The sequence below is a fragment of the Hakea prostrata genome, chromosome 3 (genome assembly GCF_041222555.1).
Source record: "Hakea prostrata isolate BN-2017 chromosome 3, UWA_Hpros_2, whole genome shotgun sequence".
Taxonomy (NCBI): Eukaryota; Viridiplantae; Streptophyta; class Magnoliopsida; order Proteales; family Proteaceae; genus Hakea; species Hakea prostrata.
Window position 1 is genome coordinate 5,650,076 of NC_142602.1, and position 24,122 is coordinate 5,674,197.

General features: G+C 37.3%; 1 protein-coding gene across 1 annotated transcript; it reads right to left on the bottom strand.

The window, feature by feature from the left end:
• Window positions 1-2,987: 2,987 nt before the first annotated feature.
• On the bottom strand, window positions 2,988-23,482 carry LOC149020320 (ARM repeat superfamily protein). The gene is made up of 9 exons (XM_089148426.1): window positions 23,337-23,482; window positions 21,006-21,128; window positions 16,996-17,193; window positions 16,705-16,783; window positions 8,483-8,628; window positions 6,022-6,135; window positions 5,308-5,439; window positions 4,132-4,245; window positions 2,988-3,736 (listed from the first exon to the last, which is right to left on the bottom strand). The coding sequence occupies exons 1-9, from the start codon at window positions 23,388-23,390 to the stop codon at window positions 3,683-3,685; spliced, it is 1,014 nt and encodes a 337-aa protein (XP_089004552.1). The 5' UTR covers window positions 23,391-23,482; the 3' UTR covers window positions 2,988-3,682.
• Window positions 23,483-24,122: the final 640 nt, after the last annotated feature.

Here is a 24,122-nt window from a genome sequence, read left to right on the forward strand (position 1 = left end):
TTTAAACGATCCGTTTGATTCTCTGTCCTGACTCCTGAGTTCAATAGTGGGACCCAAGGATAATGGATCTCTTGAGTTTTTGTTTCATTAAAAATTGAAACTTAAATATAAAAGAGAATAATAGGATAGTGTTCCTGTATAATACCCAAACCCTAACCCTAATTTTCCCAAACAAAAAACCCCTAACCCTTATATAGTTGAGATTTTGTCACCACCCTTTTTACAAACAGATTGCGTTTTTAGGTTTAAACAAAAAAGGAAATTATATTTTTAGTTTATTGGTAGTGGAAACAACAAGGTCCAGAGACTCAAGGGAGAGAAAAGATGTATATGAACAAAGGCTCAAATATGAGATCTCTTAAGTTTTAAAGCTTCTATATAAGAAGCCACCATCATCACGCCAAAATCACGACCACACAATAGCAAATGATTTTTGCCTTTCGAAGTATAAGTGGGCATCGTCAATTTACAAGTATGGACATGGGGGCATCATCCGATCCAGTGCACCACGTGTATGCACTAATGCACCCGATTGGAATGGATAAATGTTGTCATGTAAATTTTTATCTTTTCATGTCAGGTACACCTTTATAACTAATGTGTTTCTTTATCTTCCAACAATGATCATGATCCAATGCACCTTATATTTCATAATATCCAATCCATTAATATCATAACCCTCTTTTCTCGATACATGTCTAAGCTGAACGACTTCTCAAGTTCAAATATGAGGAGGGCGTACACTTGTGACCCAATCACTCAAGAATTTCCTCTTTCACCAGTTAATGGAATAAGGCATATTGTAAAGCAATGTAATGGCTTAATACGACCATGTTGAAGAATGTTGTTTGTGTATTATGAATGTTGAGAGTACAAATGTATTTATAATGGCACATAAGTGACTATATTAATATTATACCCAAAAAAAAATGAATATATTAATATACATTGCACTACACTGCCGGTTTATACTCCTTATCACATATTTATGCAAACAAAAGCAACAAGTGATTGGCATAAGAGGGTACACATAACTAGAAACACATGCAATGAATGCAAGTACTAATTTGTCACCTTGCTTCCTGTTGGCGTAAAACTGGACGCTAGGGTTGTATGGAACAGCTGCCAAAAAAAAAAAGAGGTAAAAAAACAGAAACATGCGATGTGTGTGTATGTACTGGATATTTATGCATAACTTCTCATATCTCGCTTTTGATAGCTCACATTTTCTTCTTCTTCTTTCTTTTCTGTTTTTTTTTTTTTTTTTTTTAGTCAAAAAAAATGGAGCTAAACAATCCAAAAGTAAAAACAGATATTTTAATTTAAACAAGGCTCTCTATCTGCCATGAGAATTCCTTCTAAGTTCTAACCCAGTTAGAGGATTCGAGAAGAATATCAATAGATCCGAGGAACAAATCTGCACCCTAAATATCTAGTCAACGACTTTGTTTGCTTCTCCTCCTAATATAAACAAATCTCATATTTGCATTAATATCGGAAATTAAGTGAAATGTTGTCCTAAAAATGACAAGATAAATAAATGGAACAATACCAACGTGTCACTTATCACACATTTAGCACATCTCTCCAATCGAGCAAAATTCCATTCTAACGTCTTATGAAACCATTCACCGCAAACTAAAGAAATAGAAAAAGAAAAAAAAAAGTACAGATCTTTGCACACATCACACCACTCATAATCATTAAATTCCATTTATAAAAATTATCAGCTCCCCTATTGGTGCAAAGATTTACTCTTTAGATTTCCATTAATACTTACATGCCTTCCTTATCTTTTTTTAAGGAGGATGCCATTGCTTGTATTAGCTCTTTATCGAAATAAATTTCCCTTTTGTCAGAAATAATAAATTATAATAATATATTGATGACAAGTTTATCCAAAAGTATGGAATATTTGAAACACTCTTTCTTCAATAACTAAATACTCTGTCTTTTGATGGAACCATCTTAGTCGTTTCGTTTTATTTCTAGATGGGCTAACTCTGTAACCGACACTCTAACTAGGAAGACCCAGTCCGTGGCAGGAAGGACTCTCTGGCCTAATTCTACTCCTTGGCTTCTTGAAGTCTGTACTCAGGATGTCTTGGCTTTTTCTTGCCCTCCTTTTAATTGAAGATCGGTTTACCAATATATATATATATATATCAAAGACAATAAACACTTCTTCCCTCCTCTCTCTCACCTCCTCTAGGGTTGTTGTTGTGTTTATTTATTTATTTTTTATTATTATTTAAATTCTTATAAGGATTCGGCCATAACCCCTCTTTTAGTAACGATACTGTAAGATAAGATACTAATTACCCAAAAAACAAAAAAACTCAATTGCAGTAAGCGGTAACAATTCTAAATGCTACTGCTTTTAAGTAATTTTTAATTACACTAAAAAATGATACGATTAAAAGGCATAAACCAACCTATTTGACAGGGAATGAGGCAATAAAGGCTGTTGCAAGTTTAGATGGGAGCATACGCTTTAGCTACGTATGTCAAGTTTGCCAATAAGGTTGTTGATTGGGTATCGAAGACGCATTTTAGGAGTGATGTGGTTTTGATATTCAGCTAGGATTAGCATCAGAAGTTGATGGAGATCCTTCTCCAGATTTGGCTAGTCAGCTTGGTTTCTTTGTTTTGTTTGGGCCTTTGCCCTGTTCATATACCCCCAAAAACCATTGATGACCAATGAAAGCACATGCCTTGTGTAAAATTTGCACTTCTCAATGGAGGCATGGTCGTAGTGGAACAAGGCAGTAGCGTCTAAGCCCCAGAACCGAGCACCACCACAGGTTCAGAACTATAAAATAACTTCTACTGCAAAGGAAATGTGCACCCCCCACCACAGCACCGGCCAGGCCACCCAACCCCCCCCCCCGGCATCGCGCCCTGAAGAGGCCGAAAACACCCGAAACAGGTCCCCACCCGGTGCTAGGCCCGCCTGCCTCGCCTTGGGGACGGCCTGTCACTAGGAATAAAAGATGATAATGAAACTACAAAATGAATGATGTCTTCTTCCTTATGCTTGACAAAATTAGATGCTCTGTACACTCACCAAATGAAAACAAGTCTACTTAGAGAAAAAGGTTTATTGGTCATGTCATTTACTGCATGACATTCTTTTCTTCCTACATATGACAATCCCTTAAGTGGTGCCCGCTGCCCAATTATATGATCTGTACCTGAAGGAACATCTGATGCTGAAGTTTAGTAGCCACAGTTGATTGATAAACCTGAGCATCGTCCAAGCCCTTTAACCTGATGATTAAGCTACGAGGGTCTTACGAGTTATAACAAGGAATTAAAAACAACTAGAAAAAGCAGCAGCATTCATGGGACACCAACAGTCAATCGTTACGCCCAGAGAATTCAAAACACATTCAAAACCAAGAACTATTCTTTTTTCTCATCATAATTTAGTTAAAACTGTCGCCCTCACCACAATATAATTAATAAACTTTACATCATTGCTAACTACCAAAAATATTTTCTCTCAAAAACCATAAATTACAGAGAGATATGACAGATAAAACTTATACTGAAAAACATATTACATAGACCGCACACCTTCATCTGGACTGAAACAAATGCTATAGCTTGATGTCCTAATTAATTGGCTTTCGACACACAATATTTCACCATCTTGTAGTTTCTCCGAAGTATCCAGACGTCACTGCTTGGGAATTTGAGCAGATGTTTCCTCTATCCCTCCGTCTTGAACTAGCTGGTCAAATCAAGAATAAAATATAAAAAATTCAATATAATCCCCTTCCAGAAGGAAATGAAGTGTGGGGCTGACTGCACCAGAACATATGCCCAAAAATGCGCAACACAGTAACAGGCTTGACTTATTAAGGGTCAGATCTTTAAATGTGCTATAAAATCAGTAAACGGATCCAAATAATATATGAACTCCCAAAGAATGCCATCAAGCTTTGGAAATTTCAAAAGGGTTGTGCACTTTCTTTCATGAAGAAAAAGAAAAGGTAATGCACTTCTGCTACACTTATTTATGATGTGTAGGAAGTCAAAGCCAGGAACTTGGTGAGTTTTAGTAGATGTGCTAGACTATCAAAAATGTTACAATTGATAAATCAGGGATTATTAAGTATACAGTACCAAGGCTCCAATCCGCTCATATGCTTCCATTACTTCTGGGTCCTCTTCATCTTCATATCCAACTTGCAGTATCCGTGGGCCATTGATGGACCAAAGAGCTCTCCTACCTGCCTCCTGGAAGGATATAAATGACAAAATAAACAGTATTGTATGTCAAGACAACCAAAAGCATCAGATCCCATGAGAAGGCCTCCAAGGACAGACCAGGAATAAAGTAACATTCTAGCATATTGTATCCAAGTGTCATACGTTATCTGAGCCTCTCAGCAACAGTGTCATTCTGACATCCTAATGCCCCAAAAAAGGATTCTATCATTGAATTGTCAAAGCCTATTTGCCTCCAATATGTGAGGTAGTGAATAATGAACATCAAGTGGGAAAACTGACTCGTGGAATAGAAATTCTAGATTAATTTAACAAAAAACAAAATCCTATGTCAACAAGGATTAAGAAAGAGCAAACCCAATCCTAAAAAGACAAGACCGAGAAAAGTCCTGAATGCTAGATGAGTTACATCTATAAAATCAGAGGAGCAGAACCATTGATTTGAAGGAGAGAATATTAGAATTCACCTAGCAGCCAAGGAAACTTGTCCTTATCATGAATTCACATAGTCAGGCAGCAGTCATACCCTGCTGAAGACTTCAATTCAACTAATTGATTCAATAGGATCACTTGCACCAATTTATAATGGGTTTTTTTTTTTTTTTAATTAAATCAACAAATTTATGAGCATGAAAGAAATGGAACATCTCAGCCTTAATTGATTGGCATTCTGGCAAAGGCTGCTCATTACTGCACTATTGAAGCCTACAACTGCACTAATCTGTCAAACTACTCACTTTTATACCCATCTCTTTAAGAATAATTAGCAAAACTACAATCCATTCTAACATTTGTTCTCATATAAAGATAGGAAAACCAACTTTAGAATCCTGAAAATTAAGGCCATTGAACAAGATGGTGCCCAATATAAAATCCCTTCCCAAGTTTTCAAGGATAAGTCATTCTAAAAAATCTGCAAGCACTTGGGTTCTTTTAAAGCATGTTCCCTAAGATTATAGATAAATGATACCCAACAATTATAGATCTCCACAAAAGTTGATACCCGACAATTCTAGATCTCCACAGAAGTGGAGAAAGACACCTGAGAGGGGAGGGGGGGGGGTCTCTAACCTGCAATGAAATCAGGTATATTGCTTCCAGAGCTTGAATGCGGATTTCTGGATCATCAACTGTTTCTCTTTCGATTGAAAGGGCACTACCAACCTCTTGTGGCATTTTGGATGTGTCCTCTTTGCTGTAAATCTGAACATGACAAATCAAGCAGGAAATAACTACAATCGGATATTTTACAATTTCATCAAAGATAGCTTCATAGCAGACAGAAACAAACAAGTACAGAAGTTATACTATAGGAAAAAATTTAATCCATACAGTAGTGATTTCAGGAAATTAGAGAACAATCTTTCTTTTCTGTAGAAATAAAATCAGCAGGGGAAAGATTGAAGTTTTCCTAATGAATTAAGATTTGATATAGACAATAGGTTGACAGTTTGGCATGAAAGTTCATATTAAATGTATTTCAAACTCAACAAGGCTCTTCTCGCTCACACATCATCCCTCATTGGAGCTTTATATTGTAAAATCTTACTCTGTTGTTAGAATTGAAAAGGCTTATGAGTACTCAAATCAGATCATTTGGGTATCGACCGATTTTTTATTTGAACAATAGCAAATAATTAAAGTTTTGAAAAGGACATGAAAATTAAATGAGACCAAACCAATTTTAATATTTGAAGAATGACCATCAAAACATGAAACAATCACTTAGTAAATTGTTAATGAAAAACCAGTCAACCAAAGCATGGAAACAAAAGAAGAACAAACCTTCTTGCCAGCAACAGGAAGAAGAAGAGCTGGCCAAAGAAACTCTGATGTCAAAAGCAAATTTTGTAGCTGGTTCTCAGCTTCAAAACAGCAATTACGAATGGTTCCACAAACCTATCAGAAAATATACACTATCAAAATGAATGTAGTAGAAGGCCTACTTATAAAAGAATCAAACGTTATATTAAATCATTGAGAACAAAAGAAGGTGTTGGAAATATAATGAAACAACAGTTTTCAGCTATAACTATAATTAACCAGAGGAGTTGACAGAGTACTAGGAACTAAAGGCAGTCTATCTGGAAAGAAACATTATAAAAAGTAGATTTTAAGGTGGATGCAATTTGAGTTAGATATCAGCTTTAAGGGGTAAAAAGGGAAGAAAAAATATGTAACTGGAGGGAATCTTGAGTAGGCGCCCGCCTAGTTTTCCTATTCTGTTTGAGTTTTTTATTCTGGTTTAGTTGCTAGTTAGGACTGTTATCTTATTTCATTCTATAAATAAAAGGATTGGTCCATTGGAGGCTCACAAGACCTGGCTCTTCCTGGGCTTTCCTAAAGTCCTCTTCTACTCTCAGCTTTTTTCTCTTCTCTGATTCTCGTTCTGATATACAAATTTGAAAGACTGCTTTCTTGGGTTTAGTATTACCCAAATTCCTCAAGGCAAGAGAGTAGGTTAACCTTTTAGTCATATGAAAGGCGAACATGGTGGCTTTCCCACAAGCATAGTCAGGGAGGCAATTTCCTATGCACTCTTACCCCAGAAATATTTGCTGAGAGGTTGTTTTGATGAAGCGAGAGAGAGAGAGAGAGAGAGAGAGAGGGAACTGAGAATAAGTGGTCAATTTAGAATCAGATCTGAGAAAATGACCATCTAAAACCAAACCCCCCCCCCCCCCCCCCAATTTTTTGAAAATGTTGATTAGTTGCTTCAATTTTTCTTGTCTTTTCTCTTCCACATGTGAAATATCACTATTCCCCCCCCCCCCCCAATATTTAGAATAGTTTTTAAAGTTAAAATAATAGGTATAAATGTCATTCCTAATTAGAAACTAACTCCTCAATCCCTATTTATTCTCTCCTCTCTCTCTCCTCTTTTCTTCATTTTTATTCTCTTCTCTTTCTACGAACATGGGTTAAGAAAAGTTTGGAAAAAATCTTCTCCACAATTAAGCATTCTCTCTCTTTCTCAATTCATTTATATTTTCTTTTTTTCTTGTTTGTTATTCTTTTTATTTGATTTTCTTGTCTCTCTTTCTTATTTTTTTCTAATATTTTTGTTATTTGATTTTATATTGTGCATGAAATATCTACAGTTAATAAGGTAACTAACTACCATTGGTTTGCATCACCTATCAACAAAAAAAAATGGTTTGCATATAACTTTTTATGGTTGAAATCATGTGCCTTTTTTTTGCTTTAATTTATCCATATTTTTTCAGGGTGAAAATATCATTATCTATAATTTAACAATTTTTTTAATGTGCCCCATAGAATATATGCGGGCCTACGTCTGAATATGATAAAATAATTCAAAGGTGGGACCCCAATGGGACCTACATGGGCCCACATATTATGTGTGATGAAAAAGCATTAGTGCTCCCCAACGAGAAGGTGATCCCAACTCTCATTCTTTGCCCCCCACCTAATGTTGAATCCTGGTTCCGCCCCTGACCTAAGCAATACTAAACTTTAAAGTCATGTGTCTCCATTGAGTTGTTTGTCATTAGCAACCATGATTTTATTGTTGAGTTGTGTAAACAGGATCAAAATTACACTGAATTATCGACTATATACAAATTGAACAAAATTTGAATAGGGACAAAATGGACTCAGTTTGGTTTTGATTTTGAGCAAATGAAAGTTAACTGGATTTGGTTCATACATACTGTGCCTTGAACCAAAACCAAACCGAAAACCGAAACTGAACTGATTGACACCCTTAACTCTTTTTGAAGAATACACAGGAGTTTAAGAGAACAAAACTGTAAAATTGAACAAGTTGTCTTTGGTATAAAAAAACATGAGAATGAGAAATCTTTGTACACAGTGAGTAGCCGAAACTGAACTGATTGACACCCTTTACTCTTTTGAAGACATATATGGAGTTTCAAAGAGAACAAAAACATAAAATTGAACAAGTTGTCTTTGGTATAAAAAGCATGAGAATGAGAAAACCTTCTTACACAGTGAGTTCCATTCGATCCCTTTCTTTTTTCTCCTATATTGTGAATAAAATTTAAATATTACCAAGAGATAATTCATATTTCAAGAAACATACACAATGAAAGCTGTGCAAAAAGCTGCAGTAACAAACATTCAAGATAGCAACCACATCATCTCTTCAGAATCTGAACAGGAACTATACAATCCTCAAGGAAGCAAATTTATATAAAACTAGCCCTCTGAAATATATTTCTGAAAGAAGAAACTATTAATTGAATTAGGTTCTTATCCATACTCCCTTCTTTCGCAGCAAACTTGTGGAATCAAACTGACGAATTAGTTGCTTCAGAAGACCCCTCTTTGGATCCAACAGTAATTTTCTCCCTGCTTCCATTTTTGAGATGTTTACAAGTATTGACCCAACATGTTCAAAAGTATCCTCTGTAATGCATGCGATAGGGAAAAAAAGTCACCCTCAGATTGAATTTGACACATCAATAATCCACCCAAGAAAAGTTTTTGACACACTAATAAAAATATGCCAATGTTCTATGAGAATTAGAGAAGAGGAAACATGATGATTGGCAAAATGATGGTGCCACTAATTGTTAACAGGGGGAACACGAAATAAACAAAACGATACACTGAGAAAATCCAAGAGTTCCCATAAACCAAATTCATTTTTTTCACACATATCATTTTCCAAAAACCTCATTGGTGCAAAAGACTTCACCTTCACCTCAAGGCATAAATCTTGACCTGACCACATAAGAACCTGTTGGGATTTATTAATTATTTTATTAATAAATTATATGCCCAAGGGCAGATCTGGAAAATCACTTTTAGGCGGTTGCAAAATATAGGGTTATATATTTGTAACCACCGTATCATTTGGGTGATTACATTATTATTCGTGCATGAGTTTTCCAGAGAAATACGGCTCCCATCTCTCCTGGAAACGCAAGAAGGAAAAAAGCCATTAGAGGTTTTTCTTCCCTTTGCTTTAGATCTCCATACCATCATTCCACGGCATTTGGGTTGTGGAATTTATTCCCTTTCCTAGAGATTGTGGAATCACCCCAGTGAAGCTTTGGTGGTGGAACGAGAACGTGGAATCCAAATTACTTCCGTTGCAGATATTCTATATTTAGGAAAGCGAATCCAAGTAAGGATCTTTCCCCATCAATTATGCAATTGATATATATGGAGTATAACCAACATTGGCATCAGAGTCATGGTTCTCACGATTCTCCGTTCCTCCCCATTGTTTAATTTTTATTGAATGGACCCAATGGAGGATCCAAGGTTTAATAGGAAACCCATGGGAGAATTGAGAGGGTTTTTAGAAACCCTTATGTTTTGGTTCGGATCCAAGTGGGAGGACCCTTTGATCTCCCTTATGTAAAAAACTGCATGCATTGATAATCCATGATGAATGTTTCTGTTCAATGTTTGTTGGATTTTTCCCATGCATAATTGGGTGATTTTTTTGGAGAAAAAACATGTTTTTCCATTTTTTGAAAAGAAATTCGTTCAAGGGAAAATTACGCCGTTTGGTCACTGTGGACCAGACAGACGTCCATCTATTGGTTTGTCTAATCACAGTGACCCAGACGGTCGTCCGTCTAGTCACAAAAGGCCAGACGGACTTTCCGTCTGAGAGACGATCGTCCGTCTGGGAGATGGATTTTTTGGATATTGGTCTGTCCAGTTCAAAATGTGTTTCTAACTTACTGGACACCAATGGCCCGACAATCTATGTGATGTTTGGGCATTGAGGGCCTAATGGGGCCTAGTGATGTAGAAGCGTTCTGTGTGAACCACCTCATAGCATAAACATGATTGGATGTTTTATTTTAATAAAATTGTTTTTAATTATGGGTCTATTAATCATGTTTCTTGCACATAATGAAACTAGTGTATAAGTCTGTGGGTTTGCATGAGAATTTGATTGAATGTTTGTTAACATAACTTTTGGTTTAAATGCTTTATCCCATAGGTTGACTATGCTAGTGTGATTTGTTGTTGCTTGTGTTGTGTTTTATGCTAGAATAGTTAGACTCATTCTTGTACATATTGTCTTTAGAATAATGCTTGCTACAAAGAGCATAGTTGCTGACCTCACGAAAGGAGATAAACTGAACAAGAGGAATTATGACCTCTGGCACCGAAAGGTGCATTATCTCCTGGAAGAGCAGGATATGCTGGAAACCATAAACCAGACCATGTCCCCACCTAAGGAAGATACCACAAAACAGCATCGTAAGGACTTTGAGTTATACAATGCCTGGAAGAGGAAAGACTGGGTAGCTAGGATTACTATCCTAAGCTCCATGAGGGATGATCTGATGCTTCGGTTTGAGAAGCATAGGACTGCAAACTCTTTGTGGGAGGCAGTGAAGTTCCAATACGGAGGGACTTCCACAACAAGAGGCAGCCAGCTCGGACTCACTTTTGACTATTATAAGATGCGCCAAGGTCATACCATGAGGCAGCATATAACCATCATGTTCAACATGATTAGTGAGTTGAGCGCATGTAGGCGCCAAAAGACTGATGAGGAGCAAGTCTCTGCAATCATCAGGTCACTACCGAAGACTTGGGAGCATATGAAGATCTTCTTGACTCATGCTAATGATGTCAAGACTTTTGATCAAGCTGCCAAGCACCTTAAGCTAGAGGAGGATCGGATGTTGGCCGATGCCCCTCAAACTGAAGTACTTGTTGCTGAAGCTAGCACTGGTAAGGGTGCAGGCTCTAAGCGCAAGAGAGAGAAAGCTCAACCTCAGCGGTCCAGACAAAGCAACCAAGGTGGAAACAAAAATAATAATGCCCCCAAGCGTTCAAAAGGGACTAAAGCTGAAAGAAGAAATCACCTTTGATTTGCTTCAATTGCTGAAAGCCTGGTTATTATGCTCGTGATTGCACTGAGTAGGAGGTATGTACTGTGTGTTATACATCATCATGTTATGTAACAAGTTCTACTATGCTTGCTGAACTAAATCCTTTGTGGATTGTTGATTCTGGTGCGACAGAACACATAACAAGGGAACGCTCAAGCTTCGTGGAATACCGTCGTGTTCCAAGAGGAAAATAACGATGGGGAATAACTCAAGTGTGGAGGTTCATAACATAGGCACATGCAAATTAGTTTTGCGAGGTGGCCGGACGCTGTTACTCCATGATGTGATGTATGCTCCAGACATTCGGCAAAATCTTGTTTCTGTTATTTTTCTTTTGGAACATGGTTTTAGAATTGTATTTGAAAACAATTATTTGGTTTTGTATCTAGGTGATACAGTTTATGGTTATGGTTTTCTTCATAATGGATTTATTGTATTGGATACAATTGATGATTTATTTAATTCTAGTAATGCTTTTGTTTGCCAAAATACAGTGTATTGATTCTAATATGTGGCATGCTAGACTAGGACATATTGGCTTAGATAGGATGAACAGGTTGGCAAGAGAAGGTCTCTTAGGCCAAGGTTCACTATCCGATTTGTCAACCTGTGAGTCATGTCTAGCGGGAAAAGCAACTAGAAAACCATTCAAAAAGGCTTTGAGAGCCTCTCTTCCTCTAAAACTTATTCATTCAGATGTATGTAGACCCATGAATGTGCATACTAAAAAAGGACAATCTTATTTCATCACATTCATAGATGACTATACACGGTATGGTCATAGTTATCTAATTTCTCAAAATTCAGAAGCTCTATAATGTTTTAAGAAATTCATGAGCTTAGTTGAGAATCAGTTAGATAAAAGGATTAAAACTCTTAGAACAGATAGAGGTAGAGAGTATCTCTCTGATATGTTCAAAGAGTTGTGTGATGAAAATGGGATATCTAGGCAACTTACTATTCCAGGGACTCCACAACAAAATGGGATTGCTGAGAGGAGGAATAAAACCTTGCTAGACATGGTGAGATCCATGATGGCGCAGGCAAACCTATCCATCTCTTATTGGGGAGATGCTTTGTTGACTACGGCCTATATCCTCAATCGAGTTCCAACCAAATCGATTCCTTCCACACCATATGAGTTGTGGACCGGAAGGAAGCCAAATTTGAGTTACTAGCGCACATGGGGATGTGCAACATATATTCACTCTAACTCTCACCAATATGGGAAGCTTGGACCCAGAAGAAGAAAGTGTATCTTTGTAAGATATTCTGAACTCTCGAAGGGACATGTCTTCATTGGTCTAGATGAGAGTGAAAGGAGAACGGAACTTGAGTCTAGGGATGCAACATTCTTGGAGAATGATTTTCCATCTCTTTCAGGAGTTAACAAAGAATCATTGGAATTCTTTGAGATACAAGATGGTGATCTTGTCACTCCAGGGATTCAGACTCTGGATAATGAACATAGGGTTCATCTAGAAGATTCTAGTGGGAGTGCAGATGTGATAGCTACCTCAGAGGGTGAGCAATCTGACATGTACTTGCGCCATAGTGGGCGTGGGCTCGTTCCTCGTCGATGTTTCAACATAAAGGATGAAGCCTACATGGTAACTCCTAAAGAGATAGACTGTGAGATGGCTCCAGTCGATGAGCATGAACCGAAAAGCGTGCAGGAAGCTCTTGCGGGGACAAGCTCAAAGGAATGGTTGAAAGCGATAGAAGAGTTGGAGTCGATGAAAGTTAATCATGTCTAGGACTTGGTTGACTTACCGCCAGGCCAAAAGGCAATTGGGAACAAGTGGGTTCTCAAGATCAAGAGAAAAGTGGATGGATCTATTAAAAGATTCAAGGCTCGTTTAGTGGCTAAGGGCTATACCCAACGAGAGGGCGTTGATTATGAGGAAACTTTTTCCCAGTGGTTAGGTTTGCCTCCATCCGTCTCATACTAGCCATTGTTGCTCAGTTGGACTTGAAACTTTATCAAATGGATGTAAAAATTGTTTTTCTCAATGGAGAACTTGAGGAAGAGATCTATATGGATCAACCTCAAGGCTTTGAAGCTAATGGACTTGAGCGCAAAGTATGCAAGCTTAAGAAGTCCATATATGGTTTAAAGCAAGCATCCAGACAGTGGAATGTGTGCTTCCACCAAGAGATCTGATAGTAATTATATCATTCTAACACTGTACGTAGATGACATACTCATGGCTAGCAATAACAAGGAGCTATTGGAAACCATTAAGAAATGGTTGTCCTCTGTATTTGATATGAAGGACATGGGTGAAGCAAGCTATGTGCTTGGTGTTAAGATCGTCAGAAATTGGCAAAAGAGATTATTGGGTTTATCTCAAGAGACCTATATTGACAATGTCTTGACGAGGTACCAAATGCACAATTGCAAACCAATTGATACTCCAGTGAAGAAGGATTTGCATTTGAGCCTTGATATGGGTCCTAAGACTCTAGAGAAGAAAATCAAGATGGAAAGAGTTTCATATTTCAGTGCAGTGGGTAGCCTTATGTACGTAATAATGTGTGCTAGGCCAGATTTTTGTTATGCAATGGGTTTGGTTAGTCGGTACTATTCAAACCCAGACATAAGCCACTGGAAAACAGTCAAGAGGATATTGAGATATCTTAGAGAAACAAGTAACTACATGCTGTGTTACCAATGAAAGGATTTGCGATTGGTTGGCTATAACGATGCCGACTAGGCTAGAGATATTGATGAGCGCAAATTCAACCTCTGGATAATGTTTTTTTGCTGAATGGCGGGGCCATTTTGTGGTTTAGTAAGACTTGTATATCCCTCTCGACCATGGAAGTAGAGTATGTGGTATGCTCAGCTGCGGTTCAAGAGGCTATTGGGTTGAGGAAATTCCATCGACATACTGGATTTGTGATGACATCCAAAGAAGTTGCCCTTGTCCATTGTGATAGTACGGCAGCTCTTACCTATGTCAAGGACCCCAAGTATCATAGGAAGACCAAACATATACAGTTGAAATATCATTTTGTTAGAGACATTATATCAAGGAAGAAATTTGTACTTAAGCACATATCTACTAGTCAGATGGTAGCTAACCCTCTTACCAAACCTATAGCCAAAGATGTTTTTATTTCTCATGTAAAATCCTAGGGCTTGCGTAAATTGTGACTTACTTTTGTACTGAAACTTTCTTATTATTAGTAATATGAGTTCATTCTAGCATTTATTTTTCCACTTTCTGTGTGATTGTGTTTCTTCTAGCATAAAACTAGATATGTCAATAGGCAAGAGAATGGCTCACTCACACGAGCATTCGCCTCTGGCACCTTGGAGGCGAGCAGAGATGAGACGGATTGTGAATGACTTTGTGTAGGTCTGTTCATTATCATGATGTCGCCTTGATTTGGAATCAAGATGAGTTTCTCTATTGTGAAGAGAATCGACATGAATGTTCTCACTATTCATGTTACCTATAGGAGCCAAGTGCGAGTACTTTATGTGGCGCTAGGGTGGCGACAATAAAGAAACTCGGGTTAGGCGCAAGAGGTTGCGTCTAGACTTAGACCTGTATGGTGTTGAGAGGGACATCCATTCTATTGTGTATAGAATGCTCCACTATAGCACGTACATCATACTATGTGTGCTTAGCAATCATTGGAAATGAGAGGATGGATCCCTGCTCCTCTCATTGTGTGAGTCCTAGACTTTATGGTCCGTTAGTGTTCTTAGTGACTTTCGACGACATCATGAAACGAAGGGTTGATGTGGCTACTTTGGGGTGTTACCTATGGTCATGATTGATTCGACCTAAAGGGGCATTACCGAGAAAGGAATCAATCCTGAGTATAGTGATGGTCTAGGGCAAAAGGAAATGTTTGATTCAACTGCACCCTAAAAGTGTTTACTGGCACCAATTGTATGTGTTATAGTAGTGAACATTTTAAGGACAATAAGGGGATCTCTCAGAGGGATCGAGATACCTTTAGTCTGGTGAGTTTTGAATAAACCTAGGACATTGTGGTATACTAATGCTTATTTGATGTGTTTTTTTGAGTGATGTGCCATTCTGGCCTTCTAGGAAGGTTTCTAGTTTGGGGCTCACGCGTGCAGGTATATCATCGGTCGCACAACCCATTTTGCCAGTATGACTTGTGGATGTTAGTGTTTGGGACACAAATGGTCTATGTATCTGGGATACATAGCAAGAGATAAATATATGTATATATGGGATATACATGTGTGTCTGGGACAAACTCTGATAAAGAGATTGAATGTGTATATCTGGGATATACATGTCTGTGTGGGACACATTGTAACAAAGAGATTAACACTTGCCCTTGTGCAAGTGGGAGATGTTGGGATTTATTAATTATTTTATTAATAAATTATATGCCCAAGCGGAGATCTGGAAAATCACTTTTAGGCGGTTACAAAATATAGGGTTATATCTCTCTGTTACCTCTATTTGTGATCGAATTGGTAACCTCGTCTTTGGTGCCATAGTCCACCATCTGTGGTGGGAGCGTAATCTCAGGCGCTGGAACTCCAAATCTCGCTCTATCGATGCCATTTGGAATGCAATTTATTTTGATGTTTCATCTAGGATTTCATCTTTTCCCCTCCCCCGGTTGTTGATTCCCCAAGGAACAGGCTCATTGTTGTCTCGTGGGGGCTCAACTCCCAAATCATCCCTCCTAGCTGATTTTAGCCCTTGGTTTCTTGTAATTTGCTTTCGTCTCTTTAATTGATTATTTATTCATCCAAAAAAATGTATATATAGGGTTATATATTTGTAACCACCGTATCACTTGGGTGATTACATTATTATTTGTGCGCGAGTTTTCCAAAGAAATGCAGCTCCCATCTCTCTCTCCTCTCTCTTGGAAACGCAGGAAGGAAAGAAGCCATTAGAGGTTTTTCTTCCCTTTGCTTTAGATCTCCATACCATCCTTCCACGGCATTTGGGTTGTGGAATTTATTCCCTTTCCTAGAGATTGTGGAATCACCGCGGTGAAGCTTTGGTGGTGGAACGAGAACGTGGAATCCAGATTACTTCCGCTGCAGATATTCTATATTTAGGAAAGCAAATCCGGGAGGATCTATCCCCATCAATTATGCAATTGATATATATGAAGTATAACCAACAGAACCAAAGCAAAACACCTATGATTGAAATACAGCCCTTAAATTTATTTCCCAGTGAGGTGTTGCTTAAAGGCATATGAAGTTGTCTTAATGCATGAGCACGAAGGAAATGGCTCATGGTTGGATGGACATAGAACACATGTCTCAAACATTAAGTTTAAGGATTGTATGCTTCAGTCTATGTGCACATTTTTTGAGACTTATTCTTTATTTAAAAAAGATTTTGCTTTTCCTTCTTTATTCTATAAACATCTAAAGAATTAATCAAAAGTTCATTCTCTTTAGACTTGGCTTTCACATAACAAAGACTAATTTTAATTCTGGAGAAGTAGATTACACTGTGGCTTCATTAAAACTATCAGCGCAAGTATCAAAGTACTACATTAGAAAAGTTACAGGTCACCAATTGCCATGGCACATACACTATTTCAAAGATTATACAAAATCAACTAGAATTAAGAAAATAATACAACTCACCTCCTTTTTCACTTGAGGATGCACAAAATGATCTCACGAGCTTCATCAAGTACAATCCTTGTAAATTCTTGTCTTCGTTCTAAGAAGTAGTAACACAGAGCAAACATACACATAAGTTGCATTTAATCATAGTTAGCCTCAATTACTTAAACAACAAATATGCTCATGAACAAAAATATTTTATATAGGGTCATTAAGTTTTAAGCATGCTTTTGATGTATAAATTAAACAGGAAATTAACAATTATGGCAGTTAGTCTGACAAAGGAATCGAGGAAAATAATGACAACACCTGAAGCAGGCTAAGAATACCAGCATCCAACTGGGTGAGATTTAGTATGAGCATAACAAGCAATCTAGCAATGCCAGCATCTTGTTTGTATAATGCCTCCATGGCTGTCTTAATCATCCCTTTTGCAACCATCTTTGCAGATAGGTCTGGATTCTGTGAAAGATTGACAAGAGCTTCAGCTGCAGGCTTTGAAACTTCCTGAAAGATCACAAAAATGAGTTAAATCTGTGGAAGTATTATGAAGAGGAACTTGTGGGAAAAAAAAACTGTAATATCCACTTCCCTTTTGACTATTATTTTAATATACTCGTTCAGAGATGTAGTGATTTATTAGTGTATGATTTCCATAGTTAAGTGTATACGCTTGTGATTAATTAGAAGCAACAAAAATGGTATTTTGAATGCATGATTGAAGTAACTAAAGAAGATATTTTGATGAGATAATTTTAAAATAATGACAGGTTAAATGTGTATCATAAACATCCTAAATATCCTGATTTTTAGAGTTTTGCTAAAAAGATATACTAAGGTCTTGTGTCAAGTTTATATAGTAACCTGATGTAACTAGCCAGGATCACCCCAAGAAGGCTCGAAATAGAGCCTACGGAAGCAGCCCTTCTTGGGCATCACCTAGGGGGCTGAACTCCATCTAGGGCAATTTGGTCATTTTACCTGCTTATTTTGAGTTCTATTAAGTTTAGCTGAGTCTAGAATATTTTAAGAGTCCATAACTAATTTTGTTTTGTTTGAAGTCTTACACTCTTACTTGTCAAGTTATGATAGAGTCCCAACCTTAATAGAATTTCTTTTACTTGTTATCTTGGTTTAATTAGGACTATTTAAGTTTGTCGAGTCCTAGTAGAGTTTCTTTGTTTTAGTATATAAATTCAGGGTCTAGGTTTTGTTCGCAACTCAACATTGATGATGATTAATAAAATTGAAAAGAGAGAGTTTGCAGCTAGAGAAGTACGATTGGTGTGGCGTAGGGTTTCAAACATGGTTATCAAAGCGTCTGCCTAGGCGCGCCTAAGCGGCCGCCTAGGCGGAAAAGCGGTTTTTGAACCGCTTAAATTGTGACCGCTTAACTAACAGTCTGATTTCTTGCCGCTTTTTTGCTTAGGCACTACCGTTTTACCACATTTTGTGCCATATTGCCACCTAGATGCTAAAGTAGCCGCTTTTTTTACATTTTGTAATTTATGCTTATTATTTATTATTTTTTTTAATCATAATTTATTCTACAATGCCGTATATAAATTTAAATATGTGAGCCATTTTGGAATCGAGACCCAATTTGCAAATGAACTCCGAGGCCCAAAGTGCCTGTCGGCAACAGAATGTGAAGCATGAGCCATATTCAACATTGATAATCAATGAATCATTAAATAAACAATGACTTGGAAATCGGAATATGAGATCTATTAATTTATCATGTCGGCACTGTTTGGTTAAAAAAATGGATACATCAATTTTGATTCCAATTCGAATATTATTCATGTACATTTAACAAAAAAGTCATGTTAAAAATAATTTGTGAAATAATTTTACTAAACTATATATGAATAATATTGTTATTCATAATTGTGATTCTTGAATGTTTTTTATTTTTATTTTTATGAATGTGATTGTTGAATGTTTGTTTAGTACTTTAGTTTATTATAAAAAGTATTTGTATTAAAATAGTTTAAAAGTAGTTATATTAAAAATATTGACTAAACCGCTTTGGTCGCTTTATTGCCTCCTAAGTGCCGCTTAGTCACCTAATCGCCAAGACTGACCCCAATCGCTTTTGTCGCTTCGCCGCTTTAATAACCATGGTTTCAAAGCCTGACTGCCTGAGGAAACCCTGCGGCACCTATTGAGAGTGATCTTCTTCAACTACATTCAATCTCCAGCAGCCAATCAGCAAGTAAACATAACTAATACGCATCCCCAATTCCTTATCCCTCTTGTATCTCTCCCTTTAAGCCTACGGCACCTAGAGGTTTTCCAAACTTAAAGTCAAAATCCCTCTCCTCTTGACCTTCAACACTAGTACTAGCCCTAACCCTAAGACTGAATAAGATATCATGATAGAGAGGACTTAAAAACATACAAACTTTGTGAAAATGCAAGTCATCTAAATTCCTAGTGTAACTGGGTCAAAATCCCCTCTAAAGTGGACTGAATTCTGCAGCAATGCTGCAATCCGGATGAAACAGTGAGCTCGGTTGGGAACCAACAAATCTGGTTGTCAGGCCCTTTAAGCCCCAAATTTTGAAGAAACACCTTCAATTTCCTTCTTAACTATTCTAAAAACTTAACAGATTTCTATAAATGCTAGATGTCAAAGTAATCAGTAATGAATGCTTAATTTGACTCTCTAGGGAAGTTACCTTGTGCTTCCTTGAAGCTTTTGGAGCCAATTAACAACTCAACCCAAGGTGGGGATAAGTAATGTTATGTGCTATTAATTCAATTGCAGCATATTCCATCAAATGATTAATCATTCTCAAGTATGCTAATGCTTTAGGTTTATTTGATGAATAGCATTTTTTTCAGGAGCATGCTATCAAGTCCTTGTTTTTGTTTGTAAAAAATAGTATGTTTACAATGTGGTTATCAAAGGAGAAAGGTTGCAACGTGGTTGTATGATGAAAGGAAACTACCAACTGATGCATGAACCACAGGAGAACCCCTAATACCACAAACAAGAACAAGGAGAAAACTGAGTGAAATATGAGAGTAAGCAAATCGAGGTAAGCAGAGAGTACGTTAGTGAGCCAAAAGACAATGACAATGCAATTAAGTTACTGAATGCATGCAGTTTAGGCCTTCATGCCTATGTATATGATGGATCCTTGTGGCCGTAGCATGAAAATAAGAAAATGAGTGCTTAAGTCAAAAGAAAGTACAGATAAGGTCTTAAACCAATGGTGAGAATTATTAGAGGGTCTTGTGCCACTATGTGGGAAAAAAAAGGATCAGATGCCAAAAAGGAAAAGTTAGATTGCTACAGTATATGAACTTGAATTTGGATGAATGTTTTGATAATTATGGACTGCTTGTGTATTGCTTATGCAAATTATTTAATCATTCTTTCCAGTTTTAGAATGTATGCATGCACACTTGATATGCAATGTATGCATGTAAGCCCCAGTCTTGCTTCCGCAATTAACATTGTCTTGTAAATAAGACCCTGGTTTCTTTGTTTCATATTGTAGTTAATAATGGCAGGACCCATATGAGGATCAGACTGTTACCGAACTAAACCATGAGACTTGCTATGGCACTGTTGCACAATTCCATATATCAAATACACAACTCAAGGACAACCCAAGATTCAGCCTCAGGACAGAAATACTATAATAATCAAATAAAGTATGCACATCATATAGAGTATCATTGAACATTTCAATAGTCCAATTTCCTATGCTATGGCCTACCCAGAGGTAATCTACCATTTCCTCATGATCATTGATGAGCATAAGCCCCATAAATCCAGACACATACTAATACATATCAGCAAGGCTCTTCACAAGAATTTCTAATGCTATACTAATCCCCCCCCCCTCCAGGTTGACTAAATGAAAATAACCACGTAGAAAATTTATAAATTACAATCCAGAAGACAGGAATTCATCCAACACATGATATGTATTTGATAATGACAGTTTGGCAATAAAGTCTAGCGATGGGTAATATCCTATTCAAATAATCTTAGTGCTTTAGTGGGTTATAGTCTTATTTAGAAGAAAATCATTTTACTACTGAAAATATAAGCACAAATGGCACCTTCACCATTACAAAGATTGGCATGGTGGAATTGTTCTTTTATTCAGTTCATTTTTCACTAGCATTCAAAAAGAATCCTATGCTTCATGGGTGTTGATTAAATTGACCTAATTATGAAATAAGAATTGAAGGACCAAACAATCTGATCAGGATTGTGCACAGCCAATCCAAGCCACATTATATGAAGGATATCAGAATTTTGTTTTTGCTAAGGCAGATGCATAAGTTTAGCTAACCTTTTTTTCGCCCAAAAGGAGAGAGAGTGACGGAATCACAATTTCCGAGTAGTTGGCAAGGGATAGCAAACCATCTTCTGAACCAGTTAAATCTCGAACTATATCAACAGCTGCCTTTTTCACCTGTATAGAATTTCACCATTAGATACAGCGGCAATGTGATCAAACCCACCACCGGGGGGCAGGGGGCAGAGAGATCCATACCAATTTAATAAAAAATCCATGAACACCAATCCAAATGTGAGAAGAGCAATACAGATATCAAACAACTACATAATTCATTGGACAAATTACTCCAAAAGAGAATTTCAACATCCAAGGATTCCATGACCCCTAGTCACAGATTCCCATTCAGCAAAGATTCTAAATACCATGTTAACGAAATGATTTATTAGCATGTCACACCCTGGAGAGCTTACATATTCACGAGGAAAAATGTACTCTTTATGAGTGTTGGGGCTACCTCTAGTTTATAAAGCCAGTGAGAGGGATTCCATTAGTATGAAATTCAAGATAAAAAGTTTTACTTTCATTGTTTAATATATCTTAGTTTTGCCCAACATTTCGTCCAGAAAAAATCTCTCTTGCTGAACAATAAACTCTTCCACCATTCATGACATGGCGGCAACCCATTGGTCAGGATGTTCAAGGTGGTTTTGAGGTTGCTAGGGTGTAGGAAGATCCAAGTTACATAAAGCTCACCAAAACCATCTTCCACAGATATAACATAAGGGAACTACCACACAAAAACATGCTGGAATGATTTAACTCCAAAAACTCACATGACGGGGAAATACAAAAGCTTCCTACACTTCCTCAGCAACCCATGCATTGCAACCAAATCTGCCCTTTTGCTAGGGCTGGGGTCACACCAAAGCTCAAACTGAGCCAAGTCTGTGATCCCTGTTCAAGAAAGAAAACCATCAGAGAGGAACCAATCCAAGGACTGATTCACTACCTCAAATGCCCAAGTAAGATTGGATGACAACACCATCCCTCACGAGGGGCTTCTTGTGTTATAGCGGTCGGGAAGCTTAGGAAGAGAGTTGAGTGCCTAACCCCTATACCTGGGCACGAGTCATCTATTTATAGACAAACCCGTCAATCGATTCGTTCCCGTAGATCCTAATCTCCGGTACTCCTGAACGTGGCGTGTGGTGAGGTACGACCCAGCTGTTCCATCAATGGGGGAAATGGGCTTCCCAAGACACCTCACTCAAAATGTGATGGGCAGCTACCGCTCTGGCTGCACATGGCCCTCCATGTTACTGACATGTGGAGGCCAAAGAGTGAAAGAGCATGTTTACATAAGGACTTAATGCGAAGGAGGTCAGGTAGGGTATCCCAAGCCGACCGGAAAGACAGATCAGTCCAGGTATCTCCATGTTCTTGCCTATCATGCTTCGTTGCCCATCAGATCCCAACCTGAACAATATCAATTTGATGAATTACTGGGAGGATTCCAGCAAACAATGCACCATGGTCGAGCCTGTGATCTCACATAGGGGCCAGCTTAGACCATTTCTTACATAATACCACACAATCACCATTCAAGTCCAAGTTCATATCAGGGGAGCCAATATACATAAGGGTTGAAACTTATCATGAACAAAACCAAAACTCTGCTGAAAATAAAAGAAAAGGAAATTTGGGTGTGCTATGCTGTTAGTAGTACGAGTATAATGATAATAAATACCTTTGTATACTTCAACTGCTATTACTTGGACTCTGCAACTATATTACTCATTTTCATACCTCACCCATGTAAAAGGATCCAGTGGCAAGAGTTTAACTGAATATAAACCAACTTCAACTGACGAAGATAGAGCTAGTACGTAAAGCTCAATGACGCATATCACAAGCAAACTGATAAATCACTCGACATCCAGCATGAGCCTATCTTGCTCGCATAAATCTAATTTTTCAATAGATAGCCCTACAGCCAGTTTATCTTACTCGTGTAAATCTATTTTTTCAAATAGATGGCATTACTTAATTAACTTCAAGCCAATCTTGAACTTAGAAGCGGGATTCATATCGATCAAATTTGAAACCAGCTCCTTTTGTTGATGAAAGTTGTAGACTAGGCTTACTCAGAGAATGTCAAGTCAGTCTCGATGCTTATGTAGTAGAATTATATTCCACAAGGAAACATCTAGAAAATAATACTCTCTATGTTGGGCTCAATCAACGAACCTAGGGCATCGAGTTACGTGATATATAAATCCAAGGTTAGGATTTCTGCTACACACATCCGCTATCTCAAGCAATGAAGGGTTTCTGTTATTAATTACGAATACTATTGATTAGACAGGAAGCATAATAACTTACTTGCGGTAAAGAAGACGAGAGGAAGCCCACTAGTTCTTCAAGTTCGGTCGCCATATCTGTAACTTCGAGTCCGGCGAGGAATTTGTAGATACAACATCCAACTATACAAGTACTATAGGCTTCTGGTTACCATTAAAAAAAACTACCGTAGGCTTTTTTTTTTTTTTTTTTTTTTTTTCCAGAAACTATAATTATAGAGGGGGTGAGTGCTTGCTGGATCTGAAGGACATCTCAAATAAATAGTTAAAATTACAAATATCTCAAAAATATATCAAGTTCGTATAAATATCTCAAAATATCTCTTAAAACGGCAATTATCGTCTTACAATAGTAAATTGAATTAGAGAAGAAGAAAAAAAAACAAATATTTTAGTAGTTATTTTTTTTAATTTTTTAATTTTTTTTCCTGAAAATAGAAGAGCATGAATGGGATTATTGAATTAAGATTACATTCTACTAAGGATAACATTGAAAAATTATAAAAAAGTTAGAGGCAAGTGATTAAAAATAATGTTGTCAAGTTATAAGATATTAAAGGCAATTTAAGAATTATGAATTATCTAATCAGGACTTAACTAGAGTGCACCATTGTGCCATTTTAAGAGACATGAGTGTCTCTATCAATTTGATATATTTTTGGGATGTTTTTGAATTTTACTATTTATTTTGGGGTGTCTAAAATTCCTAAAAATCTCTTGCTAAGAGATAAAACGATTAACCAATCTTAACTAAGAGAAACTAAAGATTAACCACCCACGAAGAGTCCTAAGTTTACGTGTTTGAATG

Bases quoted from the DNA above. Each gene is read 5' to 3' on its own strand.
- LOC149020320 (XM_089148426.1), bottom strand. From the start codon at position 23,390: ATGGCGACCGAACTTGAAGAACTAGTGGGCTTCCTCTCGTCTTCTTTA. The intron at 8,629-16,704 runs GTGAGTTGTATT...CATGCATTACAG, and splicing joins ATCCTCAAGTGAAAAAGGAG to AGGATACTTTTGAACATGTT. The intron at 4,246-5,307 runs GTTAGAGACCCC...ATATCCTTCCAG, and splicing joins TATACCTGATTTCATTGCAG to GAGGCAGGTAGGAGAGCTCT.